Source organism: Chiloscyllium plagiosum, chromosome 13 (assembly GCF_004010195.1).
Source record: "Chiloscyllium plagiosum isolate BGI_BamShark_2017 chromosome 13, ASM401019v2, whole genome shotgun sequence".
Taxonomy (NCBI): Eukaryota; Metazoa; Chordata; class Chondrichthyes; order Orectolobiformes; family Hemiscylliidae; genus Chiloscyllium; species Chiloscyllium plagiosum.
In genome coordinates this window covers 55701975-55716871 of record NC_057722.1, presented here as the reverse complement: position 1 = coordinate 55716871, position 14897 = coordinate 55701975, and the positions used below count along the sequence as shown (strand labels likewise).

The 14897-nt window shown below is 40.6% G+C and overlaps 1 protein-coding gene across 1 annotated transcript in view; it reads right to left on the bottom strand.

Moving 5' to 3' along the window:
- anos1b (anosmin 1b) overlaps nt 1-14897 on the bottom strand; it is a 152428-nt gene that overhangs the window by 39601 nt on the left and 97930 nt on the right. The window contains exons 5-7 of the mRNA XM_043702467.1: nt 13322-13506; nt 11017-11146; nt 2065-2270 (exon numbers count right to left, since the gene is read on the bottom strand). Of these exons, the coding sequence (XP_043558402.1) occupies nt 2065-2270; nt 11017-11146; nt 13322-13506 (521 nt within the window). The remainder of the gene's footprint in view (nt 1-2064; nt 2271-11016; nt 11147-13321; nt 13507-14897) is intronic.

Sequence of the window (14897 nt, the reverse complement as noted above, 5' to 3'; positions counted from 1 at the left end):
CTACAGGGAGAGGCTGAACAGGCTGGGGCTGTTTTCCCTGGAGCGTCGGAGGCTGAGGGGTGACCTTATAGAGGTTTACAAAATTATGAGGGGCATGGATAGGATAAATAGACAAAGTCTTTTCCCTGGGGTCGTGGAGTCCAGAAGTAGAGGGCATAGGTTTAGGGTGAGAGAGGAAGGATATAAAAGAGACCTATGGGGCAACCTTTTCATGCAGAGGGTGGTATGTGTATGGAATGAGCTGCCAGAGGATGTGGAGGAGGCTGGTACAATTGCAACATATAAGAGGCATTTGGATGGGTATATGAATAGGAAGGGTTTGGAGGGATATGGGCCGGGTGCTATGTGCCAGAGGATGTGGAGGAGGCTGGTACAATTGCAACATATAAGAGGCATTTGGATGGGTATATGAATAGGAAGGGTTTGGAGGGATATGGGCCGGGTGCTGGCAGGTGCGACTAGATTGGGTTGGGATATCTGGTTGGCATGGATGGGTTGGACGGAAGGGTCTGATTCTATGCTGTACATTTCTATGACTCTATGAATGACCTTGAAATATGCTGTGCATGCCTTTAAGTAAAAGGGTAATGGAGGCATCGATCTCCTATCTGAGCTGTCACAAAACTCGCCATGCTTCTCATTACTTGCCATGTAATGAGCTGACAAACTGCAAAATGGTGCTAGAAAAGCTGAACCATCACAAAATGGAAGTATCATTCATTTCCATACCTATTGGCAAAGCTTTACTGTATAATGGAAGGTTCCACCTATGTAAACCTTAAATATTCTCAAACTTACCCTATTGGGAAAAATTTTAAGTTGTGAATCAACTGAAGGTATCATCTCATGCCAAAATTGCATCCAACCCTTTTGTCCACCTTGTTGAATGAAGCCAGGAGGTGAATCACCACAGTTATGGTGATGGTTGAGACTTTAGCAGGAAAGGGTTCTCTCGGTGCATGTTATTGACAAAATGGAGAAAGCAGATCAAAGAATACTACAGTATACGTAACTGCAACCTTGTCCATGGGTTATTACTGAGTATCTAAAATCTGGATTTAGGCTGTTGTCAGGAGTAACCATTTTATGCATGCTTTAATTAACCACAAAATGGCTTCTTAATACAAAGTAACATAACAAAATGGCTTCAGGCTGCATTCCTGCATTGCTGAGCTAACTGAATTAAAGATAAAGCAGAACAATGGACCGTTCATAGAATGAAATTAACAAAGTGAGATAGGACATTACTAATTATTTTAGTTAACCTTGAAATGCATGTGGGAAGAGATAAGTGTGTCATAAACAACTTTGTTTTCCAGAAAATATCATTGGGTTAACCATTATGTCATTTATTACATGTTATTGGATTTATTCTGTAATTAAGGCTGTACTATTTCTTAAGAAACATACAAAAAAAAATGCCTTTGTTCGAAGTGAAATTGCACAGTTTCTAGAAGGAACACAGAAGCTGTTAACCTCTGTGTTGCTAGACAAACCTGTGCCCGGCATCGAAATACACTGTGAAAGTTTGCTGAAGCAGACCCATTCCTGTTGATTATTTGACTGACCACGGAACTGAGAGATTCCTCTCCGGGTGGGGGGCGGGGGAGGGAGCTGTCGAGATCTACATTACCAGTGACAAAAGAAATACCTATTACAGCACATAGTATTTTTTAAACAGATACAGAAGACTGAATATTTAAGCTCTGATGGGAATGGCCATTGATGCAGACAGATGTATTAATTTGTGCTATCAACCCTCTCTCATTTACCTGAAAAGGCCGTCTGCTGTTTTATCAATGCTGCAAAGTCACCTATTGGCCCTCCAACTCAGAGAACCCACACCTTGGCCTTAATCGAGTGATGAGCCCATATGTTGATCATTAATTGGTTAAATCATTGACCATTTATTATCATTATAATTATTTATTATTATTATAATTAATTGACCATTTTGGCAGGATCCTGAAATAAAATTAATTCTTGGAAAGCATTTCCCAGCACTACATCAGAGTTTGAAACACAAAATGGCACAGCCATACTTTAGATCTAATTTAAACTTACTCCTTCAACTATCTTCCAGTTTTCTTTCTTTGTGAGTAAAACAGTTTTCCTGGAAACCCACTGACTCCAGTAAATTCTGTAATGGTGAATGAAGAGATCTTCCTCTTGAGGTGGATCCCAGTGAATTACAAGACTGAAAATGTTGTTGTGCCTCGCAGTAAAGTTGCCTTTCCACAAATTCCTTGGTGCACCTGGCGGTGAGGGATCTGTAGAAAAGCCACAAGTAGAGTACAGTCAGATAAAAGGATCTGGTCATAAAACCCCTTACTTAGATGTCCTAGGTCATATCATGTAATTTCTAGCTACTACTTGAAATTACTATGCACTTTGGAAAGCATGTCTTAAACACAGTAATGTTTATGACAAACCCCTCTGTTAAATTGGTTTTAATTAATATGAAATAGAAAGTCAATTATTTGAGCTGTTTCTACCATTTCCAGTCTTCTGATATCACACCTTAGATAACACTGTAAACTGATCTTTTGTGAGATTGTGGACCAGAAGGATCGACCTGAAAGACATACATTGTCTCGGCAATTCTGAATAAAGATCATACATACCTAGTGAGTTATTTCTCGACTTTTATTGGGGAAAGTGGATATTGGGCAGTTTAGGAGTGCAATTCATGATAGAACACTTTAGACTGTAACATAGTGGATAGATCCCAGTCTATGGAAGAAGTCGATTTGATGGGCTTTTTTTTCCTTCTGTTTCTCATGCAACTAATGCAACTGAACATAATTCATCCACCCCGGAATGAGAAGTGGACTTGCAGTGAATCAGCAACGTATTATACAACACACGTTTAAAAAAAAACTTTTCTGCTGACTTCGGAAGGATTATCAAGATTTTTACTTTCCAAACAAGCAATAGTGACAGTCAGACTCAGGAACAAATCTTCCAAAAGAGTATGAACTATTGTTCTGTGAAACTCAGTGGAAAAAAGATCAGGAATGGTGAAACGCCCATGGCTGATTTGGTACAAGCTGGTTTTATACCACTCGCACATGGATTAATTTAATTCTGTTAGTCTTGATTCTTCATTAAGAAGGTGATATTAAGAAAAAGATGCGGAAAACTTTTTTGTACATGATGCAAAAATGAATGCAAGCAATCACAAACTATTGATTTATGCATAAAGTTGAGGTGTTTTAAAGATTAGATTCCCTACAGTGTGGAAACAGGCCCTTCAGCCCAAGTCCACACCGACACTCCAAAGAGTAACCCACCCAGACCCATTTCCCTCGACCTAATGCACCTAACACTATGGGCAATTTAGCATGGCCAATTCACCTGACCTACACATTTTTGGACTGTGGGAGGAAACCCACATAGACACAGAGAATGTACAAACTCCACACAGAGAGTTACCTATGGCTGGAATTGAACCTAGGACCCCAATACTATAAGGCAGCATTGATAACCACTGAGCCACCATGCCACTCAAACAATTCGCTTTTGAATTCATTCTTTATAAGGCATTAGCCCATTCACCAATTAAGGTAACAAATATAGTAACACTTTATTATTACAGATGAGTTTGAATTCACTATTTTATGATATTTCTTTCTTTCCTCATGAGGCATGTTTGTGTAATCTACAATAAATCAATGAAGGCATTGGATTTATAGGCCAGTACAATCTAGAAGTAAAGTAAACAGACATATAATGCCTCAATAGTCTTGTAATTAATTGTCCACATGGTAGAATACAGGATAGAGACATTGCTTTCTTGAAAATTCTGGGGATGACTTAGGGCTTGGAGCAAACAAACGTTGAAAGAAATCCAATATCGCTGAATTAAGTCAGTGGATTTCAGAGTTGGTTCTCTGATGTTTCCTCCCCAGCCTGATTTATCAGCATCTGTTGAAGAATAAAAGGCTGACAGCTCCTTTATCACTTGGACAAGGGCACTGGATCCTCACAGTGGCCCATTGTCACAAATCAAACTTCAAGGCTTGGCCTTTTGCTCAAACTTGCTGCTGTTTTATCCCACGAGCGGCGTTAGTTTCAATAGTGTCTCAGAAATCTGCAGAATGGCTGAAGTTGCCACGTTTTTTGAAAAATAGGCTAACGATCAATGAAATCTTTCTATAATTAACAAGAGGACTTCAATCAATAGAGTTCTACTAAAATCCTAATGCACCTGTGTGAACCTCATTCAAGTCAGGCTGAACTCTAGCCCTTTAACCTTGGGGTAAACGTTTCATGTGATGAAAAAGAAAACATCCTTGCTGGAACAAAGAGTTTTTTTTATATTAAGAAAAATGATAAAATTTTGATAATATCAAGGCCTAGTCTATTCTGCAGACTAAATGTTCAGTTGTCAGTTGTATCTTTTCTTCACATATTATTAGTATGGCCTAGTCTTTCATCAGGAGCACTTGTGAGGTTATATGTGGAAGGATGCAGGATGAAACCTCTGACCTGCCATTTTCTGATTCATGTAAAAGTACGTAAAGAAATAACTAGTCAGCTGACTACTGTTTCTGCCTCTGAAATTCTTCAGCATCTTTTTGGTCTTTCAAAAATACTTTCACCTCCCACCCAATCTTAAGGTAGTTAGTGAAATGAATGTAAGATGCAAACATGTAGTGAGTAAGCACACTGAAACTTTAATACTATATCTGCCACACAGAGCTGGGTGAATTTTAAATGAGTTCTGAAGTGAGGTTAAATAAGGATGTTTAATCAAGCAGGAGGGCATGGGGTGGGAACTCTGTCTTGCACAATCAAATTTGTTGTGGGAAGACGTTTAGACAGGCTTCTTGTTGGGACATCAAATTGAGACCCTTCAGTGAGGTTGGGGCATGTCATGCCAGGAGACTGACAAGCAAAGTCAGGTGTGCCTAGTGGGAGTGGAGACCAGGTCCCTACATCACAAGCACTTTTTTCCCATTTGAGGTGAATGGGTCCTACTTAAACAACCTCCTCTACCCTTTCCTCTGACATCCTTTCCCCTTGAGCTCTCTCTCATCCTCACTTACCTTTCCACAGGGAACTGACAATGATCTATGATGAAAGCCAGAGTGAACATCTGGCAGCAGCCACCAGGGGTACTGTTGGTACCAAAGAGATGCTTGCCTTTGACTGGCTGGATCTCAAGATCATTGCAGAAATTCATCAAGGCTCCTTAGACTGCACCATCCAAACCCACAATTACTACCATCAAGAAGGATAAAGGCAGCAGAATACAGTGGAACAACACCACCTATAAGTTCCCCTGATTATCCAATCTCAGAAATACATCAACGTTCCTTCAGTGTTGCTGGGTCAAAATCTTGGATCTCCTTCTCTAAAGACATTATGGGTTACCGACACCAAATGGGCTGCAGCCATTCGAGAAGGCAGCTCACTACCACCTCCTCAAAGGCAATTATGAAAGGGCAACAAATTGGCTCAGCCATGCATGCCCATATCCCATGAGTGAATTTACAAACATCTGTTCAATTGGCAGAGATCCCCACTTCTGACCACATGATTATGGGAAAGTCATTGATGAAGCTCATGAAAATGGCTGGGCCGAGAGATAGTTCCTGCAGTGATATCCTGGAGCTGAGATATAAATGATTTGGATGAGATTTTATGTGACATAGCTAGTAAGTTTGTGGATAACACCTAAATTGGTGGTATAATGGACAGTGAAGAAGGTTATCTAAGATAACAAAGAGATCATGATCAATTGGGTCAATGGGCTGAAGACTGGCAGACAGAGTTTAATTTGGATAGATGCAAGGTATTGCATTTTGGCAAAACAAACAAGGGCAGGATTAATACAATTAGGGCCATGGGTAGTGTTGTAGAACAGAGACCTAATGGTTCTGGTACATAATTCTTTGAAATTTACAACACATGTAGACAGGGTGGTTAAGATGTCTACATGTTTCTCTTCATTGTTCAGACCTTTTGAGTATAGGAGTTGGGGTGTCATGTTCAGGTTGCACAGGATGTTGGTGAAGCCTCTTCTGGAGTACTGTGTCCAGTTCTGGTCACCCTGCTGTAGAAAGGTTATTATTAAAATGGAGAGGGTTCAGCAAAGATTTACCAGGACGCTGTCAGGAATGGAAGGTTTCAGTTATAAAGATAGGCTGGGATTTTGTTCACTGGAGCAGAGGAGGTTGAGGGGAGGCCTTATAGAGGTTTATAAAATCATGAGAGGCATTTCCCTAGTTTGGGGGAGTTCAAAACCAGGGAGTATATTTTTGGGATGAGAAGAGAAAAATTTAAAAAGGGGCAGCATTTTTTTTTACAGTGGCTTATGAGTGGAATGAACTGCCAGAGGAAGTGATGGGTGCAGGTACAATTCCAATATTTAAAAGGCATTTGGATAAGTTCAAATAGGAAAGGTTTGGATGGATATGGCCCAAATGCAGGCAAGTGGGACAAGTTTAATTTGGGAACATGGTTGGTGTGGACAAGTTGGACCAGCGGATCTGTCTCCATAGTTACAGCAATTTTCCTTGGTGCTCGGTATGATTCCAATTACTGAAAGTTTATCTCCTGATTCCCAATGAATCCTATTTTTCTAGGGCTTTTTGATGCCCCCTCTCTCAAATGCAGCCTTTATGCAGTCCGTCCCCCCTACCTTTTATCTCCGCACGCTTGGCACATCAGCATCATTCCTGAAGAAGGGCTTATGCCTGAAACGTCGATTCTCCTGCTCCTCGGATGCTGCCTGGCCTGCTGTGTTTTTCCAGCACCACACTTCTCAACTTCATGCAGTCAAGGGCAATCATTCTCAAAGCTGGAGTCCAACTCTTTTGTCCATACTTGGAGCAAGGTTTTAATGAGGTCAGAATCCGAGTGGCCCTAACAGAAACCTTCTGAGCACCAGTCAACGTGTTATTCATTTGCCACATGCTGCTTGACAGCACTGTCAATTATTCCTTCCATCACTTTACTGATGATCAAGAGTACACTGAAGGGATAGTAACTGGCCAGGTTGATCTATCCAGCTTTTTGTGCACAGGACATTAAAGATAGAAACCAGTGTTGTAGCTGAACTGGAACAGTCTCGTTAACTGCGTGGTGAATTCTTTATGCGAATCTTCAGGACTATTGTCAGAATGTTGTCAGAGACTATAGCTTTTTCAGTATTTTGTGATACTTCTAGATATTACGTGGAGTAAAGTGAATCAGTAGAAGATTGGCATCTATAATATTGGGGACTTGAGGAGGAGGTCAAAATGGATCATCCACTTGGTACTTCGGGTTAAAGATAGATGGAAATATTTCAGCCTTGCCTTCTGCAATGTTCTGGCGACATGGGTTCCAATCCCACCATATCAAATGATGGAATTTGAATTCACTTAATAATGCTGAAACTAAAAATTAGTCTTATAGTGATTATATAACCATTACTGATTGTTGTAGAAACCCATAGGGTTCACCAATGCCCTTTGGGGAAGGAAATATGTTGTTGATGCCTTGCTCGGCTAACATGTGACTCCAAATACACAGCAATTCAGTTGACTCCTGTACAATGGCTTTGCAAGCTATTCAATTTTTGTTAAAAAAAAACTGTTACATAGTTTAAAGAAGAGAATTAAACTGAATAGACCATACAACATCAACTGTGGCATCAGAAATGACAATGGCAAACCCAGCCCTGTGAATCCTGCAAAGTTCTCCTTACTAACATCTGTGAGCTTGTCCCAAAACTGGGCGAGCTGTCTCACAGACTATTCAAGCAATAATGTATGATTCAGAATAGGAATATTTGTGGAGTCTCCTATGTTTAATAGTTGATTAGACCTAAAGGACATAGCTACTAACCTGGATCTGCAGCAAATGATGAGGGAACCAACAAGATAGAAAAGAAACTTACTTGATTCTTTCCTCATCGAACTATCTGTCAGAAATGCATTTGTCCAAGAGAGTATAGGCAGGAGTGATGTCTGCACATTGTGGAGACAAAGTCCCATCTTTACATTGAGAATATTTTCCATCACGTTGTGTGGCACTACCCATGTTCTAAAAGGATGGCAAGGGCACAGTGAATAGTTCAGGTGAGATATGCAAATATCTATCATCAAGAATGGTTCAGTGATGAAGTTGCATATCTCCCCTCGACTATGCACTGAGCGTTTGCCACACTCAAGAGCTTTCTTCAGCTGGTGTTCAGCATAAAAATCATCATCCGTCAGTTGAGTGGGGGTTATGTGGTATTCAGCAGTATGTTTTCTTGCCCCTGTTTGATTAAGTCATGTTTGAGACTTCACAGGATCCAAAGTCAATGTTGAAAATTCACAGATCAATTCCTTCCACACTGTATATCCCAGTACCCCCACCTCACCTCTGATGGTGGAATAGGGCATACACAGGGATGGTGATGGAGATGGAAGTGTCTGGAGACATATTCATACTCACAGAATCATACCTTATAAACAATGTCACGCTGTTGCTTGAATAGTCTGTGACACAGCTCACCCAATTTTGGGACAAGCTCACAGATGTTAGTATGGAGAACTTTGTAGGATTTACAGGGTTGGGTTTGCCATTGTCATTTCTGATGCCTAGGTTGATGTTGTATGGTCCATTCAGTTTAATTCCCTTCTGTATGCTGTGTAGCGGTTTTTAAAATAGAAATTGAATAGCTTGCTAAGCCATTGCAGAGGAGCCAACCGAATTGCTGTGGATTTGGAGTCACATGTTAGCCGAGCAAGGCAACAACAACATATTTCCTTTCCTAAAGGGCATTGGTGAACCCTATGGGTTTATACAACAATCAATAATGATTATATAATCACTATTAGACTAATGTTTAGCTTCAGAATTATTAAGTGAATTCAAATTCCATCATTTGATATGGTGAGATTGGAACCCAGGTCACCAGAACATTAGGCTGGGGCTCTGGAGTCCAGTGATTTTACTATATTATAACACTATCACCATATAGTGATGTTGGACACACATGATTTAGGGATGTGGAAGAGGTCTTTGTGGCTCTGGAATTGGAAAGTTCAAATTCCTGTTGGCCAGTGCAACTCTCACGTTCGTTTGGAGGTGGTGCCTTTGCCATTATGGCTGCACCATGTACAGCAATCCTGTGCAAAGTTCTCCAGTTTGTCAGGGACAATGCTGAAAAATTCAGAATTTTGCTGAAGAACTCTTGCTGATTTCCATCTACATGTTTCCTTTGAATTAGTTCAGTGTCGAACAACTTTCTTGTCAAGGGCTCACCAGGCATTTTGGTAACAGTCTTGCTCATGGGGCCATTTTTCCAAAACAAATTTGGAAAAGCTAAATATTTTAATTTAGTACCTCCTGTGCCAAGTTGGTGGGGCCAGCTTCTGTTCAAATATTAAATGTACCATTGTGAGCCCCCAATATTTTTGAGGATTTTACAGTCTCAGTTAACTGGGGCAAGTGGCTCAGTAGTGGAATGGAAATAACCACAAGGGAATTGGAAACATCGGTCTTTGATTTTCCCAATGACCATTTGGAGAAAGTTGTGACTGATCTGTGATTTGTTTTTGTCAGACCATGCTGCTTAAGGTTAAGAGTGGTTCAAGTAGGTAGCAAAACACAGAGAATGGGCATTAGTCACAGAAGCCAAATGGGTTGAATAGGGTTTTGAAAGACAGCCATTTACCAAGTCAGTCAGTTTCAGATCAGGAGGGGAAGTTGAATAGTCAGGAATTGGCCGAGGAAAAGATAGAGATAGAAGAAGGTCATAGCTCTCTAACCGTGGCAATACCAGTAGCTAAGACGGTAAAGAAGGCACAAACCATGCTGGCCTTCATCTGCTGGGTCACTGAGTATAAAAGTTAGCAAGTCATGTTATATAAAATTTTAGTTAGGCCACAATTGGAGTTGTGTGCAAGTGCCACACCATAGAAAGGATGTGAAGGCTTTGGAGAGGGTACAAAACAGGTTTAACAGGATTGTTGCCTGGACTGGAGAGTATTAGTTGTGAAGGGATTTGTTGGATTGTTTTCACTAGAGTGTTGGAGGCTGAAGGGCTGATTGAAGTATTTAAAATTAAGGGAGGCATGGATAGGGTAAATATTCAGAGACCTTTTTCCAGGGTGGAAATGCCAAATACTAGAGGGCATTGTTTTATGGTGAAGTGGAGGGTGGGTGAGGGGGCAGAGTTTAAAGGAGATGTGCAAGGCATGTTTTTTTTCCCAAATGGTGGAAAGCCCAGAACACGCTGCCAGAGGAGGCTGTAGTAGCAGATATGATTGCAATATTTAGACAGACACATTTACAAGCTGTGAATAGGGGGATGCAGACTATGAATAGGCAGATGTGATTAGTTTAGAATGACATCATGGTTGGCACAGAAATGGTGGGTCGGAGTGCCTACTCCTGCGCAATACTGTCCTATTTACATTGAGGTTTGGAGTGGTAGGAGGGATAATGAAGCAGAAGCTGTGGTAGAAACAGGTGCCACACTTCTTCATTCCTCTCAGGATTTCTGAGGGAGCCCTTCAATTTTAACAATGTTACAGTACAGTATGCATAGCCGATTGTGGCTGCTATGCTTTGGAAATAAAATTCCAATTAGTCCCACTCTTATCTATGCCATAGTCCTGAAACATTTTCATAAAATGATCCACTTTCCTTTTTTAGACTACAATTAAATTACTCCACCCTTTCTAACAATGCACTGAAGATCATGAGAACAAGACAATAATGATTTTCTACCCAACCAGTGAGTTAAACCGTAAAAGAACCTGGGAAGACCTTCTGCCAGTAAATCTCAACAACGCATTTAGCAAAACTTTATTTTTTGTTGACAGAGCATGCAAAAAATCTAGTCTGTCACATTTCTATGTGTACCATCATTTTCTCTGTTCCACCACTGATGAAAATTGATCACAGTTGTCTGACCGCTCTCTGCCAACTGGAATGTGGCTGTGCTTTATGAGGGAGGGGGTCGATATTTTATGGTTCTCTATTACAAGGAAGCATGCTTAGTATCACAATTCAGCAGCAATCACTCACCTCTGGATGAGTGGAAGTGTTTACTGGGAGTAGTGAAACCTCGCGTTCCATGAATGTTGACTGCTGCTACTCTGAACTGGTACCATATGTTTGGTCTCATATTTTTCAGATCAACATGCTCCTCTATTGTCTAGGGTATTGGAAAAGGGGAAATGAAGAGCAATTATTCAGTATGGACTTCATTGCAATATACTTGTGAACTCTGCAGGGATCAAAATGATGCATGATGAGATTTATTGAGCTATGTAAAATCTCAGAATTAAATGTCAACTGGTCGTAAAATATACTATCAAAATATACCAACATTTTTACTGATAATAATTTACATTACAAACAAGTAGCATATGTAATTAGCATAAATAATTGGAGTACAACTAACTTTGCAAAAAGAAAGCTTTCTCACAGTGATGAGCTGATTCCAAGAGCAATTATCATCAGTGAACAGTGTTTATTCCACCATTATTCACAGTGTCCTCTCTCAATAAAATCAGTGTGTCACTAACAATGCACATTACAACAGAAGTAAAACACCTCAACTCTAGCTCTGCCGTAATTTGTAAAATTTTGGATATTGTGATCCATGAATTTCCAGTCTGACAGCACTGTAATTGAAGGGCTGATCAGTTTGAGAAGGTGATGGAATGTGAAGTAACAGGATGTCAGCTGATAAAAAGGAACCATTTCATGGGCAAGACATACCTTTACAGAAGTTTACAGACATCCCCAGGGTTGGTACATACAAAAATAAAGCTTTTACAACAATTGCAGATGAATGTAGTTACAGTCATGGGCAGTTATGTGCTTTAGAAATTAAGGTGATTGTTGTTTTGACTGGACCAGGGTTCCTTGTGCGCAGATGCACTAGGAATAGGCCGCGGAGTGAGAGAGGTTTGCAGGGAGAAGTACATAGCTTGCACTGTACAGCTGAAGTACAGGTCCTTGTCAGGATTGTGTTGGGTACTGAGGCACTTCTCCTCAGTGTGTAGGGCTTGGCATCAGTGCAATTAGGGAAGACAGGTTTCTGAGTGGTAGACCTTTTTTTTTTAGAATCCGTACTGTGTGGAAACAGGCCCTTCAGCCTAACAAGTCCCACACCTACCCTCAAAAGAGTAACCCACCCAGACCCATTCCCCTACCCTATATTTACACCTGACTAATAACCTACACTACGGACAATTTAGCATGGCCAATTCACCTAACCTGCACATCTTTGGACTGTGGGAGGTAACTGAAGCAGCGGAGGTAACACATGCAGACATGGGAAGAATGTGCATGCTTCACACAGACAGTCGCTCGAGGCTGGAATCAAACCCGGCTTCCTGGCGCTGTGAGGCAGCAGTGCTAACCATTGAGCCACTGTGCTGCCCACAAGGAAAGAATCCATATTATCTGTCATTTCTGCAGCTCCAGGTATAGCCATGATGGTTTTCACACTGGTTGAATCATGTGAGATGGCTTGGCCTTTCCTATGAACAGATGATGAGGAGGCCTGGACATCTTAACAACTGCCCTAAATAACATTTGGAAGAGCTGTCTCCCTACTGAAACAGGTAAGATTGATGTCAGGAACTTGGACAGGAGCACAAGACTTCAGAAATCCAAAGGTGTGGGAGCAGAGGGAAAGAGGGGAAGGGGAGGTGAAATTAGGCACTGGCAGTGCAAAGGGCCTAAAGATGTCATGTAGGACTCAGAGTGTGATATTGGCCTCCTCATTCACAAAACATCACAAAAGTTAAATAAGCTAATTGCCAGCCTGTGGGCATATATGTAGAAATATATAAAAAATAAATGGTCATTGTTTTCCTTGGAATCTATCAAGAGAAGTGGAGTTAATAAGATGGCATTGCTTGTACATCAAACCAGAGGATTTGGGATAAAGTCTTATATCCAGGGATTAACACCCTATAATTGGGTTGACTGGTACCTGTGTTTGAAGTTCAGGAGAGTGAACCTGCATCCTTTGTTGCAGAGTCAGCGCTCTTTCAGACTTATCATTAGAGCTTAAACAGCTTTTAGAGTAAAAGAGGACTGGCTGCTTCATTTAGGAAGAAATAATTACTCATTTTCTTTCCGTGCAGTTTAAAATGCAGTTAACAAATCACTGCAATGCTGGGCCAGTGACTGGAACTATTGCAAACAAACTAGATAGCACATTCTCCATTTCTCACACGGGTAGGAAGAGAATTTATAGCAGGAAAGCTAAAACACTTCTACAATAATTAAACTATTTGGTTCTTAGTCATTTCAAAACAAAGAATACACAGCATATCCGGTCTGAGAGAATCTGTCACCTATGAAAGCTTACATAAGCGACTGTCTCCCACTTGCTAGCATCATCTTCATTTGGATACATTCCAGAGTTCCATCTTCTCTGCAATATATAAAATACTGGTTCCATAGAAATATTAAACTTGGACATCCACGCAACTGCTACATTTCCATTCTTGTCTTCGGAGAAACTCAATTCCTTTCTGGGCTTCAATGGAACACCTTAAGGGCAAAGAAAAGTCTTAAAAACAAAACTGTATTCACAGCATTACAATGTAGTTTGCCTACAGAGACATACATACATACATACATGTGCGAGACCTATTATGTCTGTACAAAAAATTAGCACAGTCAAATTATTGAGTAAGTATCAATTCTTCCCTCAAAATCTGTTTCTCTGCTGAGGAAGGTATGCAAGACACATGGGACATGTACTTAATATATTTGCTCAGGTTTGTATAAGAAAAATAACACCAGATGGTAACAAACACACAGTGTACAATATAGGAAATAGAACATTCATGCACATGCCATACAGAAAATGGATTATTATTATCAAAGAGTGATTTTCCCCGAATGGAAATGATATCCAGTCACAGACTTTTACGACTCTTGTAGTAATGAGGGATCCATAAAGCAAAGTGTGTAATATTACCTTGACAGAATCTTTATACGTGTTTTTAATTAAATGGAGTGATATATGTGGCTACTTTATGAGGTGTGAAGCTATTTTCCAGAACAGCCTTATATAGGTTTTTATAGAAAGAAAGAGGTGTCAGAGGCCATTTTGTCATATGTTTTCTCTCAAATGAGCTGCTCAATTGAACAGAGCTATGGATAAATGTACAGGGCATGTATATGGAAACATCATATTGCTATGGGAGAACTCTATTTTAAGAATGTGTGAGATGGGATTTTCCTGGGTTTGTATTGGAAAATCAGGTGGGTTGAAGCACAAGCAGATGTCCTGATGTTAAATTAATGTGGGGAAAGTTGGATGTGTTCCTTTACAGATCTGTCAACTGCACAATTTTACAATACAGTATTTATTGAGCTGAGGCAAACCTCTACTCCTGGTGATGGGCCCAAGAAAAATCTCCCTATTTATGTGAATAGTCATAGAGTCATAGAGATGTACAGCATGGAAACAGACCCTTCGGTCCAACCTGTCCACGCCGACCTGATATCCCAACCTAATCTAGTCCCACCTGCCAGCACCCGGCCCATATCCCTCCAAACTCTTCCTATTCATATACCCATCCAAATGCCTCTTAAATATTGCAATTGTATCAGCCTCCACCACATCCTCTGGCAGCTCATTCCATATACGTACCACCCTCTGCATGAAAAAATTGCCCCTTAGGTCTCTTTTATATCTTTCCCCTCTCACCCTAAACCTATGCCCTCTACTTCTGGACTCCCCGACCCCAGGGAAAAGACTTTATCTATTTATCCGATACATGCCCTTCATAATTTTGTAAACCTCTATAAGGTCATCCCTCAGCCTCTGACGCTCGAGGGAAAACAGCCCCAGCCTATTCAACCTCTCCCTGTAGCTCAAATCCTCCAACCCTGGCAACATCCTTGTAAATCTTTTCTGAACCCTTTCAAGT